General features: G+C 36.9%; 1 protein-coding gene across 6 annotated transcripts; it reads right to left on the bottom strand.

The window, feature by feature from the left end:
- Positions 1 to 2,334: 2,334 nt before the first annotated feature.
- LOC127840011 (transmembrane protein 248-like) lies at positions 2,335 to 26,211 on the bottom strand. Of its 6 annotated transcripts, none has more exons than XR_008030369.1 (9): positions 26,046 to 26,211; positions 24,889 to 25,078; positions 24,537 to 24,721; positions 22,337 to 22,452; positions 18,331 to 18,481; positions 9,166 to 9,343; positions 5,437 to 5,571; positions 3,508 to 4,997; positions 2,335 to 3,460 (listed from the first exon to the last, which is right to left on the bottom strand). XR_008030369.1 is itself a non-coding variant. In XM_052368403.1 (8 exons), the coding sequence occupies exons 2-8, from the start codon at positions 25,042 to 25,044 to the stop codon at positions 4,980 to 4,982; spliced, it is 939 nt and encodes a 312-aa protein (XP_052224363.1). In that variant the 5' UTR covers positions 25,045 to 25,078; positions 26,046 to 26,211; the 3' UTR covers positions 2,335 to 4,979. The 6 variants fall into 6 exon arrangements, 3 of the variants coding, with proteins under 3 accessions (XP_052224363.1, XP_052224373.1, XP_052224381.1); XR_008030368.1 differs by having other exon boundaries at positions 2,335 to 3,554; positions 3,602 to 4,997; XR_008030370.1 differs by having other exon boundaries at positions 3,602 to 4,997.
- Between the last annotated feature and the right edge of the window lie 37 nt (positions 26,212 to 26,248).

The raw sequence follows: 26,248 nt of genomic DNA, 5'->3' as shown, positions 1-26,248 counted from the left end.
TTATATTCCATATTTTACAGGACCAGTTGTTTATAAAAAATATATATTATATTCCATATTTTACAGGACTCAACTAGTCTTCTGAGCCGAAATGATCCGTAAAACAAAATAGTGTCTTTGTGTCGTATGAACGAATCTCCACTGAAACTAAATTGAGATTCACATCGTAAATCGAATCATTTCTGTCGTCAGTTGCCAAAACTAAAGTACGGTTGATATTCAAATGCATTATTTTTCTCTTTCCGGGATATTGTTTTGTATGTTGATGTTGCATTAACAAATATAAGTGTATATGAAGTGAAAACACCAAAAATAAAAAACGGTTGCGATAGACACCTATAAACTGTTAGATGCCCATAATATCACTTTCAATAAAACTTTTTGTAGTTTTGTAACAATAATATTCACATGACACCTTCCACATACAATCCTTACGATTGTGTGTATTAAACAAGTGCATTAGTTGACAGTAACAGTTCACTGAAAAATCAACATTTTGTATCAATCAATTTTATAGAAACAAACAAGAGAAGGTTTGCCGCAACAGACATATTTTCCTGTCCGTGCGTGGGTGGCTTTGTGTTTGGAGATCCCCGACTGTGTTTCGACCTCTCTGCTCAACTGTTCGCAAACAAATGGCATTCTACAAGTCAACAAAATATGAATATAAATTATCGACACTCATGATAATTTTGAGTAACATGAACGTCGTGATTATCATATTTTAGGCGCGCAAAACAGTACCGACAATGTTATATTGACCAACCTTTGTTATTTAGACATACTTAAAATATTATTGACGTAAATGTCAATCTTTCGATTCTCTAGTTTAGTTTGTATACCACACATAGCATTTCAAAAATGTGTCCCACCCATAGCATTATTACATTTTCATACACACACTCGAATCAGATGTATTTGCGCAAACATACAATGCATGTAGCTTCTCTATGAAAAATTACAATGTCCGCCCTATTTTTTAAACCTTCGACAACATTATAATCAACGTTTTTGTTGATCGAATTAAAAATATACCGCACATAGCATTTCACTTCGTGTGTTTTCAAACACGCGGTTGCACTTTTTGGAAAAAAATAATTAATTTTGCGCAAACTTAATAAAGTTGTGTATTTTGACAATAACCGGGCACTCGTCTTTGTTTTTTTTTTTGGTAAATGGTTTTGAATTAATGAAGAAATTATCAAAAACGTTACCTGAAGCGACATTTTGTTGACATCCGTCCCACACATAGCCGAAAAAGTCACGTGGTACAGGCACCTTGACACCGTCCAATGATTGTGAACATATTTACCGAGTCATTTTAAAATCTCACAATGAAAGACATAGTTATGGCCCGGACAAGATCATTTAAGGCCCTTTTTGACCTTTGAACTCAAAGTTTGACCTTGACATTAGAGATATCGACGTTATTCTTTCTTATGACACACCGTCTAATGATTTTGAACAAATGTGCCATATGCTTTTTAAAATCTCACAATGAACAACATAGTTATGGCCCGGACAAGCTCATTTATAGCCAATGTTAAGTATTTGTGACGTCGACGCCATTTGCCGCATTTATGTATGTTTTACGTTGATGTCATCATCATTTGTGTTGTTTACTATTATCAGACATTATTAAAGGATCGAACCAAACAGACGTGTTCTTGTTCATAAGCGAAGTACCACTACCACATTTACATTGGTGCTGTGACCAGGATCAATGTTAATGTGGTAGTGGTACTTCGCTTATGAACAAGAACACGTCTGTTTGGTTCGATCCTTTAATAATGTGTGATAAAAGTAAACAACAACAATGATTATGACGTCAACGTAAAACATACATAGATGCGGCGTTGACGTCACAAATACTCAACAGCCATTTTTGACCTTCGAACTCAAAATGTGACCTTGACCTTGGAGATATCGACGTAATTCTTTACATTGACACACCGTCCAATGATTGTGAACAAATGTGCCAAATTATTTTAAAATCTCACAATGAACAACATAGTTATGGCCCGAACAAGCCCATTTATGGCCAAATTTTACCTTTGAACTCAAAGTGTGACATTGACCTTGGAGATATCGACGTAATTCTTTCGCCTGACCTTCCAATGATGGTGCTTAATGATTTTAAAAACTCAAAATGAACAACATAGGTATAGCCTGGACAAGCTCATTTACAATTGTTCCGCCCGCCTGCAGACATTTACCAATCTAATAACCAATTTTTTCCTTCTGAAAACCTGGTTAAAAATCTATTCAAACTATAGTACAATGACTGTTACGAGATTTAAATCTATATAGCCGATAAAATAAACAACTAACATCGATTTAAAGGCTTGTTATTGCCATATATTCTAGAACTGAACACTTTAACAACAATTGTAATGATATATCTAATGGTCTGAATGCTATATTCGTGTATAAGTGATACTTGTATATATTGTATTGGGTCTACAAAAAACGACATTGTAAAATATAAATGGCAATTGTGCAATTCAAGTGTTGAGAAGTTGGCTAAATGTTAAGTATTCTGTGAGCCTATAATTAATTCCTATACCGAATGTTTATATATGATTTTTCACGTGGTAAATGACTTGCCATTGAATTAACTCTAACTGGCAAGAAAAAGAGGAATTGTCTTGTAAAAATTGAACACATGTGTTTATAAAAAGCATTTAATCATGGTAGGTTTAGATAAATCTGCAATTGTGGTCCCGTTGTACGTCTTACTAAAATAGAAACAGATCGAAATTCAGCTGCACTTTGAGGATTGCAAGCTTACTACAGCATGTGTTCCTTAACTTGTGTCCAGGCACCTAAATCTAAACAGTGTGATGCAAAAACAAGAGATGTGTTTATCAGAAACACAATGCCCCCTACTGCGCCGCTTTAATAGAAAATTTCTATTTTTCATTTGGCAGGTATAAAATAATCTCCCTTTCAAGCTTATTACTTCCCCTGGATTCTGTCCAATCCAACCGGGGGGTTGGTTAAATATTGGTTGCTCCATTTTTCTGTTTCTTTATTATTCGCCTTCATCGCTTCAAACTTAACAGTATAACAAACCACTTTTTCAGCATAGAGAACAATTAATTCAGATCGATTTTTGCCATGTTTATCTGTTCTTACTACTGTCACAATTGTGTTGTTCACAATAAAGAATGGTGATGTTCCATAGTATTTACATCAGTATTACTATTCAGATTTAACATTTAACAGGAAATGCACAAAACATGACTATGTTTTAACCACTTATTATATTAAACTGACTGTATCTTTCAATGTGTTACATCAAACATCATGTTCAACACTATCTAGACATCTAAAGTACCTAACAGTACATTTAATATTTAATATAATCCACCCGCTGCAATATACAGCAAAAGTATCCCAGCCCAGCCAGCATATCTACAAGCCTGCTCAGGAGAGACCCTGCGAGAGACCACTCAACCTTGTGTGACTTAATACAGCAGACAGTGTAGCGAGAGACCACTCAACCTTGTGTGACTTTATAGAGCAGACAGTGTAGCGAGAGACCACTCAACCTTGTGTGACTTTATAGAGCAGACAGTGTAGCGAGAGACCACTCAACCTTGTGTGACTTTATAGAGCAGGCAGTGTAGCTCTATAGCAGTATGAGCAATAAGGCAAGCTGAACAATAGCTACCATGGTACAAAATATCTAAGACCCATTTTCGCATGAAGCAGGTCAATTTTAAGAAATAATTTATAGTTAAATGTTTGTTTTTGTGATAATAATCAACAGTTATGAAGATGTAAGAGAGCAAAGTACCAGTTTGGTAACCAGCATTGGGACTTGAAACTGTTGGTTATTTTCGCAAATAACAAACATTTACCCTAATAATTTTAACACGCACTAATACACTTTGTCTGAATGAATTTAGAACTTTAACAAATGTTTACTTTGTTTTTTTTCCCAGCATTATTTCAATATCAATCAAAACCAACAAACAAACAAGAATACATTAAAAACAAGATAACATCATAACAACATTGAACAACATTTAAACATTGAAAACCAACAAAATAAATATGGATAATCATAAATGTCAAATCAAAACATTGGGAGTATCAAATTCAAAATAAACTGCATCTATCATAGAGACCTTTCATAGTGAATGTAAATTTGTCAACTATGATTGTCCTTAACATACAAGTACTTCAAGTGAACCAGAGCTTCACAAATGTTTTGATAGTAGTGCCATGTGATAAACAAAACATAAAATAAACCATATGGTATTAACAAATTTGGTCATATTGCATAACTTAAGAAGAGATGTGTTTGTCAGAAACACAATGCCCCTATTGCCCGCTTTGAAATAAAATTTCAATATATAATTTGGCAGGTTTAGAAATTATCTCCTTTTTTAAGCTTATTACTTCCCTTGGATTTGTTTTTGAGACCTTTGACCTTGAAGAATGACCTTGACCTTTCACCACTCAAAATGTGCAGCTCCAATGCCAATTATTAAGTTGCTATCTTCAATATTGCAAAAGTTATCGCAAAACTTAAACCAAGGTTAAAGTTTTGGCACACACACAATGAATGACAGACAGACAGACAGACAGGCCAAAAACAATATACCCCCAATCTTTCGATCCGGGGGCATAAAAAGTGTTCATGCCCTTTTTCCACAAAAATACTGTTTGAACTTAGCTTTTTTAAACTAGGGTGTGGATTATTGCCATGAATATTTCCAGTGTGTTTGTTTGTTTGAGAAAGCATGTAACAAACAAGCAACTTGCATCTTAAAACTTCTAACAAAAAAGCACAAAATAATTTGTTTAACAAGGAAAATTGTCCAGAAAACTGTGTTCTCATCAAACACGTGTGTCTGCATCCTGGTAGGAAGGATTTGTTCCCAGTACAATAGTATCACAGCTCGCTATCTGCAACTAGATCCCAGGGAACCAGCTTGTATAGGCTTCATCAAAGCTCCAATATGGAATCATGCTTCATTGGGTACCTGTAAATATATCTTTTGACTAAAATGATGTTTATAAAGTTGTTTTTTATTTCTTTTTGCATTACCATTCTTACTTAAAGTACTTTGTCTAACCATATTTAATTTAAAATCATTATTAAACCAATGGCTTTTTAAAAACTGTAGGAAATTGTTATCAAAAGGTAGGAAAACAATAATAAATGAATACAACCCAGTAGAGAAGGATTTTTTCAAAAGTATGAACCAATTACATAATATTTGTGATCTTGCAGCTGAGAGTACATATTATCATATCAATTTCTGGGTTCGGTCTGATATATTTGTTATACGTACACTTGTTTTGTGTTTACATGGAATACAATAATTTTAAAGGTATAGATTTCTTAACAAACACTAAAACGAGTATATGCCCTTTGAATATAAAATCTCAATCTAACATCATAAAGTAGGCCTTACAAACCTCGCTGTAGGTTTTGGTTTTGTAGGTGGCGTGTGCCTTGCCCTTGACAACAGCGTATGCAAGCAGTGTGACAACCATAATGAACAGGAAGAAGCTTGTGTGCATCAGGTGAAGGTCAATGACAGACTTGTCATGCTGAAAATACATGTATATAGGTAGTCTGATGTTGAAACTCTTATAAAAATACTTAATTTCTTATAATGTGACCATGACCTTCTAATAACAAAGTCACCACATTCCATGATGCACTTATGTGGCCATTACCTTCTTATTACAAAGTCACCACATTCCATGATGCACTTATATGACCATGACCTTCTTATTACAAAGTCAGCTCATTCCATGATGTACTTATAAGCTGACAATGACCTTACTTCACGTCAGCATGGTCAGTGACCAGTCTTATCAAAGATCTTAAGACAACTTTAAGACTAATGAATTTTGTAGCTTCAAATAATAAACAGTTGATGAACAATAAGTACCTAAAATGGAGTACATGTGAAAGAAAGCACAAAAAATATACTAGCGATCAAAGACAAAGATACATATGAGTTCTACTCTAAGAGAAAACAGGGCTTTATGCCTGAGGGCAAAGTGTTGTCCCAGATTAGCCAGGGTTTTATGCCTGAGGGCAAAGTGTTGTCCCAGATTAGCCAGGGTTTTATGCCTGAGGGCAAAGTGTTGTCCCAGATTAGCCAGTGCAGTCCTCAAATGCTACTCAGGGATGACGCTTAATGCTGGTATGTTTTTGGGGGGGGTTTAAAGTTAGTCTATTCTAAACACAAATCCAGATAAGCCAGAAATGGATGTCCCTAATTAGCTTTCTGACTTGAAACTTGAAAACAATAATCATCTATTTTTCATTTTTTCAGCAGTGAGGTCATTCAAAAATAAATTTCATGGAATTAAATAATCATAACATAAGCTTATAAAGATAATACATGCATTGTTTGTTAATGCAATGAGCTACTCTGCCCACAAGTTAATGCTATGAGCTACACTGCCCACAAGTTAATGATATGAGCTACACTGCCCACAAGTTAATGCTATGAGCTACACTGTCCACAAGTTAATGCAATGATCTACACTGCCCACAAGTTAATGCAATGACCTACACTGCCCACAAGTTAACGCAATGAGCTACACTGTCCACAAGTTAATGCTATGAGCTACACTGCCCACAAGTTAATGCTATGAGCTACACTGCCCACAAGTTAATGCAATGAGCTACACTGCCCACAAGTTAATGCTATGAGCTACACTGCCCACAAGTTAATGCAATGAGCTACACTGCCCACAAGTTAATGCAATGAGCTACACTGCCCACAAGTTAATGCTATGACCTACACTGCCCACAAGTTAATGATATGAGCTACACTGCCCACAAGTTAATGCTATGACCTACACTGCCCACAAGTTAATGATATGAGCTACACTGCCCACAAGTTAATGCTATGACCTACACTGCCCACAAGTTAATGATATGACCTACACTGCCCACAAGTTAATGCTATGAGCTACACTGCCCACAAGTTAATGCTATGAGCTACACTGCCCACAAGTTTATGCTATGAGCTACACTGCCCACAAGTTAATGCAATGAGCTACACTGCCCACAAGTTAATGCAATGAGCTACACTGCCCACAAGTTAATGCAATGAGCTACACTGCCCACAAGTTAATGATATGCACTGCCCACAAAAGACGTTGATTGATAGTGATAATAATGGGATATTCCTATTATATTGAGGATATTTGTTGGATTTTTAATTCACAAGTGAGGATAGATTTTTTTCTATGATCACAAGTGCATTCAAATAGATTGTCCAACAAATCCAATTAAATTTCTTTTTATTTTATGCTTACAAAGGATTATTTTTGTATTTAAACTGAAGAAAAATAAAGTAAAATAATGGCGTCATGACATAAAAACGTCATTTCACAGTAAAACAGCAACATTGATTGTCATTTTTTACTGTTCAAAACAGTGAATTATCAGTTTTAATCCACTGATATTTGAAATATTTCACTATAAACCACAGGAGTATGAATACATACTTCTTTCATCAACATAAATTTTAAACAAGAGCACCGCCTTGCGGGTGCAGACCGCTCATCTATTTTTCTTTTAAAGGTGAAGGGACCTATCTCAATACTTCAATCACAAAGGAGGGAGGGGTGGGGTGGAGAGGGGTGTATAGTGTGGGTGGGTGGTCATTTATTACATTATCTTCCAACAAGGGACAAAATTGTCACAAACCAGGTTTTCATTGTGAAAAAAAAATCTGATAAAGGGAGAAAACTCAAACTGAACTTTTGAAATGAACAAACAAAATTAACCCCCTTTGTAAGTTTGTTTTTAAAAAAATCTATTTTTAGTCGTGGCGACATTGACATTGGAGATATTGACATGATTCTTTCGTGCGACACACCGTCCCATGATGGTGAACAAATGTGCCAAATGATTTTAAAATCTCACAATGAATGACATAGTTATGGCCAGGACAAGCTCATTTATGGCCATTTTTGACCTTTGAACTCAAAGTGTGACCTTGACCTTGGAGATATCGACGTAATTATTTCGCGCGACACACCGTCCAATGATGGTGAACAAATGTGACAAATGATTTTAAAATCTGACAATGAACAACATAGTTATGGCCCGGACAAGCTTGTTCCGCCCGCCCGCCAGCCAGCCAGCCAGCCCGCCCGCATTCGCCAATCTAATAACCAGTTTTTTCCTTCGGAAAACCTGGTTAAAAAAAAAAAAAATGCAAACAAAATTATTTTATTTTTTTTTTGGGGGGGGGGGGATATTCTTGGGTGGGATTGTTGGACGATATTTCAAAAATAAAATAAAATAAAAAAATATTTTTGTTTTTAAACCAGGGATGACACTCTCTGCCCACAATGAATTTTTGTAAAGAACAAACTTCCTTTTAAGGAAAGTTACGATACAAGTGAACAATACTGTTCTTTATTAGTTTTTTCATTTACCAACAAATAGGCTCATTTTATGACCAGTATTACCTTTAAACAAATGAAAGGTTAAAGATTCCAAAGAATAGAATCCTAGCAATCGTAACGTATGACACATTGTAGTTCCATGACAATAGACTTATGTCATAGCTATTTGTGATGCTGTGAGTGGATAGCACAAGTCATGTTATCATACCAGACCAGTAGACAAGACAGTTTACCATTTAATGTTGCATTTTTTAATGTATATTCTTTAAAATGCTTACTCTAATGCTGCTGTCTTAAATCTGCATGTTTATTTATTTATTGTCCCCTACCGGTTTCAACGGAGGGGACTTATGGTTTTCGCTCTGTGTGTCTGTCTGTCACACTTTTCTGGATCCTGCGATAACTTTAAAAGTTCTTCATATTTTTTCATCAAACTTGAAACATGGATAGATGGCAATATGGACATTATGCACGTCATTTCATTTTGTTCCTAGGTGAAAAATTATGGTTGCTATGGCAACAAATAAAAAATTCTGACAATGGTGGACCCGGTAGGGGACATATACTGGTTGGCAAAAGTCTTGTTTATTTTGCGTTCATCTGTATTGCTGTCTTAAATTTCTTAAACACAAAATAAATGGGGGTGTTAAAAAAAGAACAAATGTGGCTATGTTAAAACCTCCCTTGGCAGATAATTACCAATTTAAAACATTTTCTAAATTGGTCCTAAGCGTTGATAATAATAATCTACATTTATTTTACCATTGTCAACCAGATTGTCAAGTCCAGGTCGTCACGGTGATCCAGTGTGATTGAAGGTGAGGAGTCGCACACGAGATCTTTTGGACGCACCTTGGACCTATCTTTGCTGACCATACGGAAATGACTGGGCACCTCGTCTGTACTGTTTGATATACCCAACTGACTGCAGGACGGGGTCCTGTGATGGAAAAAGACAGCATTGAAAACATGACAGGCTCATGAATGTATTGAAATTGTAAAACTATCTTTTAAATAAGCATCAAATTTACAATATTCTTATGTATAAAAATAACTTTACACAAGAACCTTGGGTGACATTAAGAGCTAGCAGCCGACCTAACTGACGGTATCAAACACTAAATAGGGGCCTAAATTGATACAAAATTTAACAATCACCTCCTATATTAAACAAGACTATTGCCAAGCAATGTATGTCCCCTAACGGCTCCACCATTGTCAGATTTTTTTTGTTGTTGCCATAGCAACCAGAATTTTTGACATAGGAACAAAATGAAATGACATGCATAATGTACATATTGCCATCTATCCAGATTTCAAGTTTCATTAAAAAATATGAAGAACTTTTAAAGTTATTGCAGGATCAAGAAAACCACCATTTTCAGCAGTATTTCTAGTCTATTTGTTGCCATAGCAACCATAATTTTTGACGTAGGAACAAAATGAAATGGCATGCATAATGTCCATATTGCCATCTATCCATGTTTCAAGTTTCATGAAAAATTAATAACAACTTTTAAAGTAATCGCAGGATCCAGACAAGAGGGCCATGATGGCCCTGAATCGCTCACCTGACTCATTAAGATCAGATGAAAACTATGACCTCTATTGTCTACACAATGTTTTTCTATGATTTGACCTAGTGACCTAGTTCCTGACTCTAGATGACCCAAATACAATCCCAATCCAGATTTCATCAAGATAAACATTCTGACCACAGTTCATAAATATTGGATGAAAACTGTGACCTCTATTGTCAACACAAGGTTTTTCTATTTATTTGACCTAGATTTTTACCCCAGATGACCCAAATACAATCCCACCCAGATTTCATCAAGAATTCTGACCAAATTTCATAAAGGTTGGATGAAAACTGTGATCTCTAATGTCTACACAAGGTTTTTCTATTATTTGACCTAGTGACCTAGTTTTTGACCCCAGATGACCCAAATAAAATTCGAACCCAGATTTCATCAAGATAAACATTCTGACCAAATTTCATAAAGATTGGATGAAAACTGTGACCTCTATTGTCTACAGAAGGTTGTTCTATTATTTGACCTAGTGACCTTGTTTTTGACCCCAGATGACCCAAATACAATCCCAAACTGGATTTCATCAAGATAAACATTTTGACCAAATTTCATCAAGATTGGATGCAAACTGTGACCTCTACTGTCTACACAAACAAATTGTTGACGGACGGACGCACGGACAAACGCAGGCACGCACAACGGACGCCCGACATCACACGATCACATAAGCTCACTGTGTCACTTCATGACAGGTGACCTAAAAATATGTGTCCGAGATAAACATGAACAGTTGTGGTTAAAATCCCATAGAAACAAGGGCTGTTTGTAAAACATGCATGCCCCCCTATATGGGCTATAAGTTGTAGTAGCAGCCATTGTGTGAATACGTTTTTTGTCACTGTGAATGGTGGTGGTGGTGGTGGTGGTGGTGTAGTAGTAGTAGTAGTAGTAGTAGTAGTAGTAGTAGTAGTAGTAGTAGTGGTAGTAGTAGTGGTAGTAGTAGTAGTAGTAGTAGTAATAGTAGTTGTAGTAGTAGTAGTAGTAGTAGTAGTAGTAGTAGTAGTAGTAGAAGTAGTAGTAGAAGTAGTAGTAGTAGTAGTGGTAGTAGTAGAAGTAGTAGTAGTAGTAGTAGTAGTAGTAGTAGTAGCAGTAGTAGTGGTAGTAGTAGTAGTAGTAGTAGTAGTGGTAAAAGTAGTAGTAGTAGTGGCAGTAGTAGTAGAAGCAGTAATAGTAGACGTGGTGGTGGTGGTGGTGGTGGTGGTAGTAGTAGTACTAGTAGTAGTAGTACTAGTAGTAGTAGTAGTAGTAGTAGTAGTAGTAGAAGTAGTAGTAGTAGTAGTAGTAGTAGTAGTAGTAGTAGTAGTAGTAGTAGTAGTAGTAGTAGTAGTGGTAGTAGTAGTAGTAGAAGTAGTAGTAGTAGAAGTAGTAGTAGTAGTAGTAGTAGTAGTAGTAGTAGTAGTAGTAGTAGTAGTAGCAGTAGCAGTAGCAGTAGCAGAAGCAGTAGCAGCATTACAAGACCAATACTTAAGAATGATCAAATGGGAAAAGGTAACCTAGCACTGGCAGTAAATATGGGGCTCATTTACAGGTCAGATTTGGAATCTCTGCTGTAAAATGAGATTTTGAATGAATTAAAGGGAGGCAAATCTGTAATAAAAAGAACATGCATAAACCGTAGTTGTTTCCCTTGTTTGAACCATGCTAAATCCTTAAAAATTTGGAAAGAATTGGATGAAAAATTTGGACTTCATTGCATAAACACCATTTTCTCAATTCAAGGGGAGGTAATTCTGTACTTCATGGACCAATAATGCTCATTTTTTGTAGGGTTCGTGTCCTCATTGATATAAAGACACTGTGCAAATTTGGAAAGGATCGGACAAAAAATGTGGAAGATTTTTGAAAGTTTTCACAAAATAGGCAAAAACGAATAAACATGCAAAGTTCAACGAGCTCCTGCGGCCATGTTTTTTGACGAATCAAATTTCTTTGAACAACTTTTTCAGGGGAGCCTTCAAAGGTCATCCCTGTGAAATTTTTTGAAAATCTGATGAGCGGTTTCTGACAAGAAGATTTTTTAAGGTTTTTACCATATATGGTCATGGCGGCCATCTTGGTTATGTGATCAAATTTTTTTTCAACTAGAAATGGCGCGTCAGAGGCCGACGCGTATCCCCACGCCGAATGTTTGACCTAGGTGTGCCCCAGGGTTGGTAATGGGGCCATGCATAGCTGAGATTGACCGTATTGTCATAAGAGAAGTTCATCATCAACTAGAAGTGAATTGGTGTAGAAATGAAGAAGTTATAGTAAAAGGCAATTTTGGGTGGGTGTGACATATGTGGGCAGGGCGCCCCAGGGTTGGTAATTGTGCCATGCATAGTTGAGATTGACCGTATTGTCATAAGAGAAGTTCAGTATCAATTTGAAGTGAATCGGTGTAGAAATGAAGAAATTATAGTAAAAGGCAATTTTGGGCGGGTGTGGTCTATGTGGGCGGGGCCCCAGGGTTGGTAATGAGGCCATGCATAGTTGAGATTGACCGTATTGTCATAAGAGAGGTTCAGTATCAATTTGAAGTGAATCGGTGTAGAAATGAAAAAATTATAGTAAATGGAATTTTTTGGTGGGTGTGGCCTATGTGGGCGGGTGCCCCAGGGTTGGGATTGGGGCCATGCATAGTTGAGATTGACCCTAATGTCATAACAAAAGTTCAGTATCAATTTGAAGTGAATCGGTGTAGAAATGAAGAAATTATAGTAAAGGCAATTTTGGGTGGGTGTGGTCTATGTGGGCGGGGCCCCAGGGTTGGTTATGGGGCCATGCATAGTTGAGATTGACCCTAATGTCATAAGAGAAGTTCAGTATCAATTTGAAGTGAATCCATGTAGAAATGAAAAAATAAAAGCTGCGCCATGAGCGCATGATACGCCCGTCGTTCGCCAATGAAGTAGTAAGGTAATAAATAACCCTTTGAATCATTTTTTTACTTCAGTTTATTTGTATTTGAATACATGGTTTATTTTATAAGTACATGAGCATGGAAATCACGAAATTTTGACGAACAAAGTCGCATAACTCTGGAACGACAATTCAGAATTCCGTCAAAAACGAAAGGGGATCAGGGTTTATCAATATTAAGATTGTGTTGAAATTTGAAAAAAATCCATCGAAGGATATTTGAGCTACAGTAGGACATTCAATGAAATCACGAAATTTTGACGAACAAAGTCCCATAACTCTGGAACGACAATTCAGAATTCCGTCAAAAACGAAAGGGGATCAGGGTTTATCAATATTAAGATTGTGTTAAAATTTGAAGAAAATCTGTCAAAGGATATTTGACGTAGCGTACGACATTAACAGACGGACGGACGGACGGACGGACAGACGGACGGACAGACGGACGCGGGGTATACCATAATACGTCCCGTCATAGACGGGTGTATAATTATAGTAAATGGAATTTTTTGGTGGGTGTGGCCTATGTGGGCGGGCGCCCCAGGGTTGGGATTGGGGCCATGCATAGTTGAGATTGACCCTAATGTCATAACAAAAGTTCAGTATCAATTTGAAGTGAATCCGTGTAGAAATGAAAAAATTATAGTAAATGGAAATTTTTGGTGGGTGTGGCCTATGTGGGTGGGGCGCCCCAGGGTTGGGAATGGGGCCATGCATGGTTGAGATTGACCGTATTGTCATAAGAGAGGTCCAGTATCAATTTGAAGTGAATCGGTGTAGAAATAAAGAAGTAAATGTAAAATAACCTAAAAAAATGAGTGATAATTTCTGACGCGGCCCCACCCCAACCGCTATAACTTTTGACCCAGGGGTCAGATCAAAATTCCAAATAGTGCAGGGTCGCACATATGCTCATAGCTACCATGTGTGTAAGTTTCAAGGTTCTAGTGCTTTTAGTGTAGGAGGAGATAGTGGCCAGGACGGACGGACAGACAGACGGACGGACGGACAGACGGACGGACGGACGGCGGAGATAACCACAATATCCCCACCTTTTTTTCAAAAAGCGTGGGGATAACAATTCTTTTGTCCCATGACCTAGGGATGCTCCACATGAAATTTAGTTGAAATTGGCTCAATGGTTTAGTAGAAGAAGATGTTTACAAATTGTTTACAGACGGACGGACGCCGGACGCTGAGTGATCACAATAGCTCACCTCGAGCTATCGCTCAGGTGAGCTAAAAAGTGTGACAGACTCACAGACAAACAGAGCGAAAACCATAAGTCCCCTACGGTTTCCCCGTGAAACCGGTAGGGGACAATAAATTATTTGACCTTACTAACTCACACTGTCATACTATATATTAATAATCAGACTATCCCACCATAATCATTGTGTGTTAATGTTTATGATAGTGTTGCTTTCAGCATTTAACAAGCAAATTCTGTGAATTGATACCCCCTGCAAAATGAATTTTGTTTATGGATGAGTGTAAATCCCTTGATATAAGGTATAATCCTAAAAAAACATTAAGCGTAGGGTAATTGTTTTTATGCATTGCAATACTTTTAATTTATATTTATACACCCATGAAGTGTCATGTTGAAAAATTCTATCCCAACTGCTATAACCCTTAACACTTACACCATACAAAAACATCAAGGGACAATGACTTGTATTTAAGAAATTGGTTCTTGTGCAAGGTAATTTTCCAAATTAATATTCTAAACACCCATGCAGTTTTATGTTAAAATCTTGTATAGTATCTTAGAAATAATTCTGAATAGGTTCATCATACGAAAAAATAACAAGGGCAAACCCTATTCAAGAAAGAGTAGGGTTATGGTTCTTCAGCATGGCACTTCCTCTCATTGATATCTATACACCTAGGAAGTTTTATGTTGAGATTGTGTAGCGTATCTGAGATATAGCCTTGTAAACTTACTTGTAAATCAACAAAGGGCAATAACTCTTATTCAAGAAAGTGTAGGGTAATGGTTCTTAAGCATATCACTTCTTCTCATTGACATCTATAAACACATGACATTTCATTATGATATCTTATATATTTCCTGCTTAGAGAAGCAATCATTCTTCATGGTAAGAACATTCAAGCTAACTCTTTACAACTTAGACACTTTTTTATGCACATGTGGTCCCTTAAAAAGTTACATTTAATTTAATACCTTCCTTTTTAGATTCAAGTTTTAAAGGCTTCATTTTCAACCCGTAGATACTGATAAGCAGCAAACAGCAAAAAAACCTGAACAGACTGCCAGTTACTTGCGGGCTGTTCTGGTTTTATGCTGTTTGCACAGAACCGTTTTCACTTTGCTTCAGAGTGGGAAAGGGTTAAAAGAACATAACAGTTTGGTTTGTATTAAGGTAAATAATACAAATATTAAATACAATTGTAGTCAGTATGTCCCAGCCACCCCACTTACTATAAATATAAAAGTTTTTTTCATTTAACATTGTAAGAAGTGGTAAATTTGATAAATTTAATACATGTGTGTTTGATCTGTGTGTAAAAACTAGCTAAAGTGCTAGCATTTGCATAATACAAATATTTCATACATAAAGCCCCCTAAAAATTAACAAGTAAAATTATTATAATATTAAATTGTTAAAATGTATCAATTAAAAACAAAAAGATGCACATTATGGAAAAGTGAGGGTCTGAATTTGCTCAAAAGCTAGGATTTTAAACACATGTTTAGTCTTATTTCAATATTTTAAGTACATGTGGTTATACCAGGTAGATTCATGGAGTAGATGCATTTTAATGGCAATCTTTATTATATATATAAAAAAAGGGGCAAAATTCTGTTAATGTTCAGTTCAAAGTTACGGAACTTTGTCATTGTCCTCACACATGACCAAAAACACATGTTAAGTTCCAATTAGGAAGTATCTGTGGATTGAAGATGTTTGGTATGGTTGCCAGTCCAAACATTTCATGTGATACGATTAAGCAAGCATATGCTTTTGTTCACCCAAATAAATTGATCTTAAGTTACTATATTCAATCTTTGGTAGACACGTTAAAATTTATAAGTTATGGATAAACTTGAATTATGTGTGACCATCAATAATGTTTCACGTTCATTGACAGATCACATTAAATTTTGGGTCACCTTTGTTAACAGGTTACATTAAATTATGGGTCAAGTTAAATTATGGGTCACCTTGAAATATGGGTCATCTTGAATTATTGGTCACCTTGAATATGGGGTCATCTTGAATAATGTATCATCTTGAATTATGCGTCTACTTGAATAATCTATCACCTTGAATTATTGGTTGCCTTGAATAATGGGTCACCTTCATTTACAGGGCATGTTCAAATATGGGTCACCTTGAATAATAGGTCTTTCTGTATGTGTAAATCAAATTTTATTAACAATTCATTGCCAAGTCTTCAAGACTAGTTTGACCTGCTGCCCATGTGACCTTGCAAGGGATTTTTTTTTTGAGCCAACCTTGGTCAAATTTACATAAACTAAGCGGATTTTTTTGCCAAAGAAAACTAAAGCTTTGTCACAGATGTGACATATACCCCCACATGCTGCATTGACACAGAATATTTTGCATGTTGTCTTTACAAAACAAGAGAAACTAATTTATGGCGATTTTTACTAATTATTATGCCATTATCATTAATGGCCATTTTGACCTTTGAACTCTCAAATTATTTCGCATGACATGCCGTCGAATGACTGTGAACAAAATTAATGTACAGTCATTTTAAAATCTCATAATGAATGACATAACTATGGCCCAGACAAGCTCATTTATGACCATTTTTTACTTTTGAACTCCAAGTGTGACCTTGGAGATATTAATGTAATTCTTTAGCATGACACACCGTCCAATGATAGTGAACAAATGTATCAAGTAATTTCAAATTCTCTTAATGAATGACATAGTAATGGCCTGAAAAAGATCGTTTATGGCAAATTTTTACCTTTGAACTCAAAGTGTGACCTTGACCTTGGAGATAATGACTTATGTCTTTTGCATGACACACCGTCCATTGCGTCCAATGATTGTGAACCAAAGTACCGAGTAATTGTAAAATCTCACAATGAATGACATAGTTATGGCCCGGACAAGATCATTTATGGCCATTTTTATATCCCCACCACTATAGTGGGGGACATATTGTTTTTGCCCTGTCTGTTGGTCTGTCTGTTGGTTTGTGCCAACTTTAACATTTTGCAATAACTTTTGCTATATTGAAGATAGCAACTTCATATTTGGCATGCATGTTTATCTCATGGAGCTGCACATTTTGAGTGGAAAAGGGTCAAGGTCGTCCTTCAAGGTCAAAGGTCAAAAAAACTAAATCAAGGCAGCGCAGGAGGGGACATAGTGTTTCTGACAAACACATTTCCTGTTGACCTTTGTACTCAAATTATGACCTTGACGTTGCAGATATTGACGTCATTTGTTGGCATGACACACCATCCAATGATGGTGAACAAATGTTCCAAATGATTTTAAAATCTCACAATGAACAACATAGTTATGGCCTGGGCAAGCTCATTTATGGCATTTTTTTACCTTTGCACTCAAAGTGTGACCTTGACGGTGCGGACATCGACGTCATTCTTTCACATGACACACCGTCCAATGATGCTAAACAAATGTGCCACATGATTTTAAAATCTCACAATGAAAGACATAGTTATGGCCCGGACAAGCTAATTTATGGCCTTTTTTTACCTTTGAACTTAAAAGTGTGACCTTAACCTTGGAAATATGGACATACTTCTTTCGCATTTCACACCATCCCATGATGGTTAACAAAAGTTCCAAGTTATTTTAAAATCTAACGATAAATGTCATAGTAATGGTCCGGACAAACTTTTGCTTTTAAACGCACTTAGTGACCCGTTACCTAGTTTTTGACCCGGCATGACCCATATTCAAACTTGACCTAGACATCATCTAGATACAACTTCTGACCAAGTTTGGTGAAGATCAGATAAAATTTTCCGGACAGACCGACGAAGTTACTCCTTTTATAGCCCCAATTACCAATGGTAATGGGCCCCCATTGGGGATATAAAAATATTTTTAAATACAAATGCACAAGTGCACGGTTGCCAATGAGACCTGAATGTTCAATGTTTGTCGGGGAAAAAAAGGCGTTTGCTATGATGGTGTGCTGTATGTTTATGTATTGCAAGGATTTTGTATGTTTGTCTGGAGCAGAAAAAGAGTGAGTAGTCCAACTGCTCGCTTAAGTTCCATTTTCCGCGCAGCATTACCCAACGTCTCCCCTTCCTGAATGATAGGTAACCTTAAGTATTGGGTCACCTTGAATGTAATCGATCACCTTCATTTACAGGTCACATTAAATTATGGATCACATTGAATAATGGCTCACTTTCATTTAGTGGGCACATTAAATTATGGGTCACCTTGAATTTGGAAAGAGACTGGAAGGTGCCTTTAGCAGCAGACATGTCTGGATTTTCAGCACACTGCATGGATTATTGTGTACACACATGGAGGAGTTCCATTTAACAGGTAGGCTCAATGTCACATTGAACTCAGTTCCTGCATTCTCACCTGAAAGATTCAAGAGAATTCGTCAAAAAAGATATAACAAGAGCTGTCTCCATTGGATGACATATGCCCCCAATAAATGTTTTGATAGAAGTTATGAGCATTTTTTGAAACTTAAACGGAGATTTTGAAACCTAAACGCGGACGCTAAGTTCAAGGTCACAGGGGTCAAACTTTTTGTGGGTATGGAAAGACCTTGTTCAATACATATGCATACCAAATATGGAGGTTATATCTCAAGGGACATAGAAGTTATGAGCATTTTTCGAAACCTAAACACAGATTTTGAAACCTAAACGCGGACCCTAAGTTCACGGTCAAGGTCACAGGGGTCAAAATTTGTGAGTGTACGGAAAGGCCTTGTCCATATACACATGCATGCCAAATATGAAATTGCTATCTGAAGCAACATAGAAGTTATGAGCATTTTTCGAAACCTAAACGCAAGGTGTGACGGACAGATGGACAGTCCTATCACTATATGCCCTCCTTCAGGGGCATAAAAAACAAATTAATTAATAATTTTGACAACATTAAAAATAATAATAATTGTGACGCACATTTCAATCAATGCTGTCATTTTTAGATTCTTAAACAACAAAACCAATAACAAAAGTAGAACATTAAACAGCCATTAACATTTCATAATGTTTTTTTTTAATAAAAGACAGGTATTATTCACAAGTATATATTTTCCTAAATGAAAATATCATGGCTTACTCTGCCATTCACCAAATAGGCCAATGGCTAAAACTTGACACATTCAGCTGATGAAAATCAAATTTGGCTTCAAATTTTCCCTAATATAAACCAAGACAAGGGACAAAATTGTCACAAAACCAGGTTTTCAATGTGAAAAAAGTCTGATAAAGGGAGACAACTCAAACTGAACTAATTGTTTATAATTAACCCCCTTTGTTTCTAAATAAATATATTTTTAGTCATGGCTTTCTTGACCTTGGAGATATTGACGTAATTCTTTTGTGCGACACACCATCCCATGATGGTGAACAAATGTGCCAAATGATTTTGAATCACAATGAATTACATAGTTATGGCCCGGACAAGCTCATTTATGGCCATTTTTGACCATTGAACTCAAAGTGTGACCTTGACCTTGGAGATATTGACGTAATTCTTTCGCGCGACACACCGTCTAATGATGGTGAACAAATGTGCCAAATGGTTTTAAAATCTCAAAATAAACGACAAAGTTATGGCCCGGACAAGTTTGTTCCGCCCACCCGCCAGCCCGCCCACATTCACCAATCTAATAACCAGTTTTTTCCTTCGGAAAACCTGGTTAAAAATAGCACAAATTACCAACATTTTTCTATAGCAAGTAAAATATGGCTGAAGAAAACACAAATTTCCTGCTTTACTTCATTTAAGACACAAAGAGCTTTGTAAAAGACATGACTAATAACCCCACATGCCGCATTGACACAGAATATTTTGAAAGTTGTCTTCACATAAAACACACCATGCTAAATGTTTGAAACGCAATATGAGACAGGGGTCATAACAGGACCAGATTGCCAATCCTGAAAACAAGCCAGGGGTCTGGCTCTGAAGGCCACCAGCGGGGTCAAGGGGCAGCGCCTTTGTCAGGGGGATAAAGGGGGGCTAAGTCCCCCGGACAAAAATTGATTTATTTTTATTTTAAATCATTTTCAGACCCTTCTAGATTGCATTTCCAAGCAGTTTTAAATGCATTTTATTATAGCAAAAGAAAGATTTTTTTCCAAGAATTTACTTATATTTTTCAGCATAATATTATACTACATTAACCAAATATTTTGAAAAAAATCAATACAGGAAAAATTGAAATAAAAAAATAATCATTAAAAAGTACAACCTTAGCCCATAATATAAACAGCACTAAATAATATCACATAAATATATATAATATTAACGATTTCCACCTAAAAACTGATGCTGTTACAAGAAAACGTAATCATAAATTATTCGTCAAGTGGCTAAATTTACCATCCCCCACACACCTGTTCACGCAAAGTAAGATTCACGGTTGTTTTCCTTTGTTCCAATGTCACAGTTTATCAAATTAATCGTTTATGTAAAGAAACAATAAAAATATAAAAAAGTATTACGTTTATAAGCTTCTAAACAGAGGTTATGTGGTCAAAATTTACCTTAAAACTTGGGATTTTTTCGTTGTTACTCCATGTTTATAAACGCATTGTGGATTGGAATTCACAGGATAAATACTAATGTGTCTTGTTCTGATAAAACTGGGCATAATACATGTGCGTAAAGTGTCGTCCCAGATTAGCCTGTGCAGTCTGCACAGGCTAATCAGGGACGACACTTTCCGCCTAAACTTGATTTTCGGTAAGGAGACTACACAGGCTAATCTGGGACAACACTTTAGGCACATGAATTAAGCCCAGTTTTCTCAGAACACGACACTAATAAATTTTATGATATCAGCGCAGGAGTTATCTTCTGTAGAACCGAAATAAACCAAGAATCACTCCTTACCCCCCCCCCCCCCCCCCCAACAAAACTCGAATTTTTATTGATCTCAAAAGTGACCCTGGTGCCTTGAAATCCGGATTTCCGGATCAATCCGGAATATTACAACCCCTGTATGAGAACCGTGACCCTTGTTTTTGACCTGGCATGGCCCATGTTAGAACTTTACCTACAAATCATCTGATACAACTTCTGACTAAGTGTGGTGAAGCTTGGATGAAAACTACTAGAATTAGAGAGCGGACACCATGCTGAATATTTAAAACGCACTAAGTGACCCTGTGACCTAGTTTTTGACCCAGCATGACCCATATTCGAACTTGACCTAAACATTATCTGGATACAACATCTGCCCAGGTTTGGTGAAGATCGGATGAAAACAACTTGAATTAGAGAGCGGACAATAAATACGGACCGAAAGACCGACCTACCGACAAGCTCACTCCTATATACCCCCTAAACAGCGTTTGTGGGAGTATAATTATTTTCACAATCAACATTATTGTTTAAGATAAGATGGACCTTAGGAAGTTTTGTTAATATGACCTCTGTCTTTAAATAAAAACAAAGTCAACAAAAGAGCAATCCATTTTAAATGGTGTTGACCTTACAACTTGGATTTCCCGGAAGGATCCTCACCTAGAAGCTTTCTCAAACTTTTCCAAAGATAGTTAGTATAGTAGTAGGTCCAAGAAAATTGACAGCAAGAAATAAACTTTTTAAGCGTTAGATATTTGTAACAAATTTACATGTTCATAGGTCAAGGCATCCAGTGATACTGTGACAAGCACATGTGACCTTAACCCAGTGTTCTCTGGAAGCAGAAGCAGCTGGCAATTTCACCAGTTACTAACAACCTTGACGCCGGCTACTTTTCCCAAAAAGATTCAATTCAAAACAATATAAAAAAGGCCTGTTTTGATCTAAGTCGCTGGCTTCTTTGAAAATATTACTGGCTACTCAAAATTTTTATGGAAAACACTGCTCAATATTTGACCTCAACCTTCCATTCCTTCCAAGAAACCCTCATACCCACAAGCTACCCACCACAAACAGGTGTAAAGCAATAAAACACCCCTTCTTCCAAGGCATAAAAGAATAATAAATTAGTTAAGATCTGTATCCAAACAACACATTTTTCAAGGACAAATAACTCAGAATGTGCAGATCACTGAGTATAGAGAGTGTCCGTTAGGGCGTTACATCTATTTAAATTGCTGATAACTTGTTTGAATTGTAATTCTATTGCCCACACAAACGTACAACATTTTATGGTGAAAATGTTCCCATCTCCTGCAGAGAGACTCAATTTTATTCCCTCCTTAAGGATGTATAAAAAACTAAAGCATGCAGTTCTTGTACCTGTTATGCCCAGTTGTCTTCCACTCATGGTTGTACTCAGCAGGGACACATTGTGTGGAATGTTCACTAGCTCAGCTGTCGGGTTTAACTCAACCCACATAGGAATGGACACCTCCCTGAAAACATTCAACCAACATAGGAATGGACATCTGCCTGAAAAACATTCAACCAACATAGGAATGGACATCTGTCTAGAAAACATTCAACCTACATAGGAATGCACACCTGTCTAGAAAACATTCAACCTACATAGGAATAGACAGCTGTCTGAAAAACATTCAACCCACATAAGAATGGACACCTGTCTAGAAAACATTCAAACCAAATAGGAATGGACAGCTGCCTGAAAAACATTCAAACCACATAGGAATGGACACATGTCTCAGAGAACCCACATAGGAATGGACACCTCTGTGAAAAACTTTTACAACACATTTGCATCTAAATTACCCATGTTCGAATCTCTGCAAAACAGAGATAAGGAGTGTTTTCAAGATTTTTAATGATTCAAAGTGGCTTGTATAATTACATACCAAAGAAAACTGTGTATAACCCACTTTTTACCTAGTTTTATTTTAAATAGTTGATGTGGGTCATACAATGATACAGCTATTCTGGATGCTTACTTCGAAACAATTCAGCATGAAATCGTAAAAATTAATGATAGACACCTGTTCATACTATTGGCCATTATAAGAAAAGCAGGTAATATTAGGTTCTTAAAAGAAAAAGAAAGTTTTGAAGATAAAACTAGAAATTGCGCGGCAAAGGCCGATGCGTATCCCCACGCCGCATGCATGGGCGCCCCAGGGTTGGTAATGGGCCATGCATAGTTGAGATTGACCATATTGTCATAAGAGAAGTTCAGTATCAATTAGAAGTGAATCTGTGTAGAAATGAAGAAATTATAGTAAAAGGCAATTTTGGGTGGGCGTGGCCTATGTGGGCAGGGCGCCCCAGGGTTGGCAATGGGGTCATACATCGTCAAGATTTACTGTATTGTCATAAGAGAGGTTCAGTATCAATTTGAAGTGAATCGGTGTAGAAATGATGAAATTATAGTAAAAGGCAATTTTGGGTGGGCGTGGCCAATGCGGGCGGGCGCCCCAGGGTTGGTAATGGGGCAATGCATAGTTGAGATTGACTGTATTGTCATAAGAGAGGTTCAGTATCATTTTGAAGTGAATCTGTGCAGAAATAAAGAAATTATAGTAAAAGGCAATTTTGGGTGGGCATGGCCTATGTTGGCAGGCGCCCTAGGGTTCCATGGGGCCATGCATAGTTGAGATTAAACGTATTGTCATAAGAGGTTGAACCGTTCAGTATCAATTTGAAGTGAATCAGTGTAGAAATGAAGAAATTATAGTAAAAGGCAATTTTAGGTGGGCGTGGCTTATGTGGGTGGGGCGCCCCAGGGTTTGTAATGGGGCATTGCACAGCTGAGATTGACCATATTGTCATAAGAGAAGTTCAGTATCAATTTGAAGTGAATCGGTGTAGAAATGAAGAAATAGTAGTAAAATGCAATTTTGGGTGGGCGTGGCCTATGTGGGCGGGGCGCCCCAGGGTTGGTAATGGGGCCATGCATAGTTGAGATTGACCGTATTGTCATAAGAGAGGTTCGGTATCAATTTGAAGACAATCAGTGTAGAAATGAAGAAATTATAGTAAAATAACCTAAAAAAAATGAGTAAAAATCTCTGACCCGGCCCCACCCAACCCCCATAACTTTTGACCCAGGGGTCAGATCAAAATTCCAAATAGTGCAGGGTCTCTCATATGCTCATAGCTACCATGTGTGTAAGTTTCAACGTTCTAGTGCTAATAGTGTAGGAGGAGATAGTGGCCACGACGGACGGACAGACAGACAACCGGATAGACGACGGAGATAACCACAACATCCCCACGCTTTTCAAAAAGCGGGGATAAAAACTGTCTGAATAAAATATGCAAATATGTCTTATTGATGGCTTTCATAGGGGTTGCTGTCAACATAACAAGTTAGGTATGAACAAGGTCTTTTTCAGTTAACAGTAGGTGTGAACAGGGTCTTTGTGGTATATTAGTGTATTGGAAGCTTTCATTGAGAAATATGTGCCATGGCTTGTTGAATAATTTTAGACCTTGATAGGCATTTCAGACACTTACAAATTTAAATGATGAACACATTAGATGATTTACACATCAATAAATGCCATACACAATTTCGACAGTTGATGGGGTGGAAGCTCTGTCTGCAGCAAACTCAAACTTCCCGTGTACTTTAGCCATGATGTCTTTGTAGCTTTGGTGTGCGATGTGTTCCGTCTCATTGCCCGCCTCGACTTCGTCCAGTAGCATGCAAAACTGGACCTTCCGAAAGCCTGACAGGAAGTCGTTCCAATCCTGCATATAGACCAGAAGAAAGCATAGTTTGCTATGCCTCTCCATTCATCTAAGGCTGTCAGTCCAAGCATCTTTATTGGATTATGCAACTATCTGCTTTTATTTACCACTGAATCATCTACAATTCTTAATTGACATATTTCTATTTGTGAAGAATAGTTACTCACAGTTTCATCTGGATTCTTCAGATTTTTGACCTCTACAATATTTGCCAGCACCCACAACGTCACTGCAAACACTCCCAGCAGGAGCATGAACATAACAAGAGGTGGTCTTGATGTTAAAAACCCTCGCAGATTCTCGCATATCAGCCAGCGACACATTCTTCTTATTGTATAGATCTCATGTGTTCATGTCCTGAAATCAAGAGCTATAATTTGTTTAACTTTCTAGCAGGCTTCCTCAGTCATATGTCTTGTATTTAATTTAAAAGTTTCCACAGCAAGCATTTGCTCACCCAAAAAGTGAGATTTACACCAAAATATGGTCTGGTAAGTCTGGAAAAACGTGTCATGTAAAGGAGAGGAAACCCAGATGTACTAATTTAAGAATTTATTTATTAGCTTACTGAAAAATTTTAGTGATTGAGTTTAATGTGTTTATCCCAGCTGAGGTTACTTTGGAGTGTAAAACCTAGATCGTTTGCATGATTTACTTTTTCAAGGATGTGATCATGTAGTTTATATGAGAAGATGATAGGATTTCTTTTAAGATTAATGCTGATGATGTTACATTTTTCAGGGTTGAATTGCATTACCCAGTCCTTGTCCTATGACCAGCTGCTTTAATATCTAGCTGGAGCTTATGGGCTGTGGAGAGGTTGTTGATATTTGTGTAGAGGATACTATTATGATTACATCAACAAAGTCTTAAAGTGCTTGGTTTGATCTAATCAGCATTTAATATATAGATCAGAAATAAGACCGCGCTTTGTGGGACTGGTGAGGTAACATGTACCTTGTCTAGCATGGTTCACATGAAGACAACAATCTTGGTTCTGTTTGAAAGGAGGTCAGATATCAAAAAGAAAGCATTTAAATTAAGTCCATAAAATTTTATTTTTTGTAAGAACAGTGCTGGTGGGGTACTTTTTCAAATGCTTTAGCAAAACGCATTATGATCGATATCAGTTTGTATACCTTGACTATTTCATCGTCGTACCTGAGGCTGATCATTTGTTTGTTTATTTTAGCACTTTTTTCAGAACGATGATCATGATCATCATCATGTGTACGTGTCACTCGACACGCATTTTTTGAAAACCCCACCCACTTCACTGAGTTAGAGACATTGGGGGTTTTACGATAATAAAATCTGTACTCACATTAATTTCACTTAATTGAATGACGACAGCATCGAATAGTTTTTAGAAGAACAGATGCCGTACAAGCATTAAGCAAATAGCTTCGGTGCCGCAACATCAGTGTGCAATGTGGTGTCGCCACACAGTATTATTTTGGGAAAAGAAGCTCCGCCCACGATGGTGGTTGTTCGGTGCACTATTTAACATCTTTATTAGCTTGTTAA

The sequence above is a fragment of the Dreissena polymorpha genome, chromosome 1 (genome assembly GCF_020536995.1).
Source record: "Dreissena polymorpha isolate Duluth1 chromosome 1, UMN_Dpol_1.0, whole genome shotgun sequence".
In the NCBI taxonomy this organism is placed as follows: Eukaryota; Metazoa; Mollusca; class Bivalvia; order Myida; family Dreissenidae; genus Dreissena; species Dreissena polymorpha.
Note: the sequence above shows the minus strand (reverse complement) of the source record. Positions and strands in the feature narration are given on the sequence as shown.

Bases quoted from the DNA above. Each gene is read 5' to 3' on its own strand.
- LOC127840011 (XM_052368403.1), bottom strand. From the start codon at position 25,044: ATGTGTCGCTGGCTGATATGCGAGAATCTGCGAGGGTTTTTAACATCA. The intron at 22,453-24,536 runs GTATGGCATTTA...GAATGTTTTCAG, and splicing joins CCATCAACTGTCGAAATTGT to GGAGGTGTCCATTCCTATGT. The intron at 9,344-18,330 runs GTGACCCATAAT...TTTCCATCACAG, and splicing joins AGTCTCTTTCCAAATTCAAG to GACCCCGTCCTGCAGTCAGT.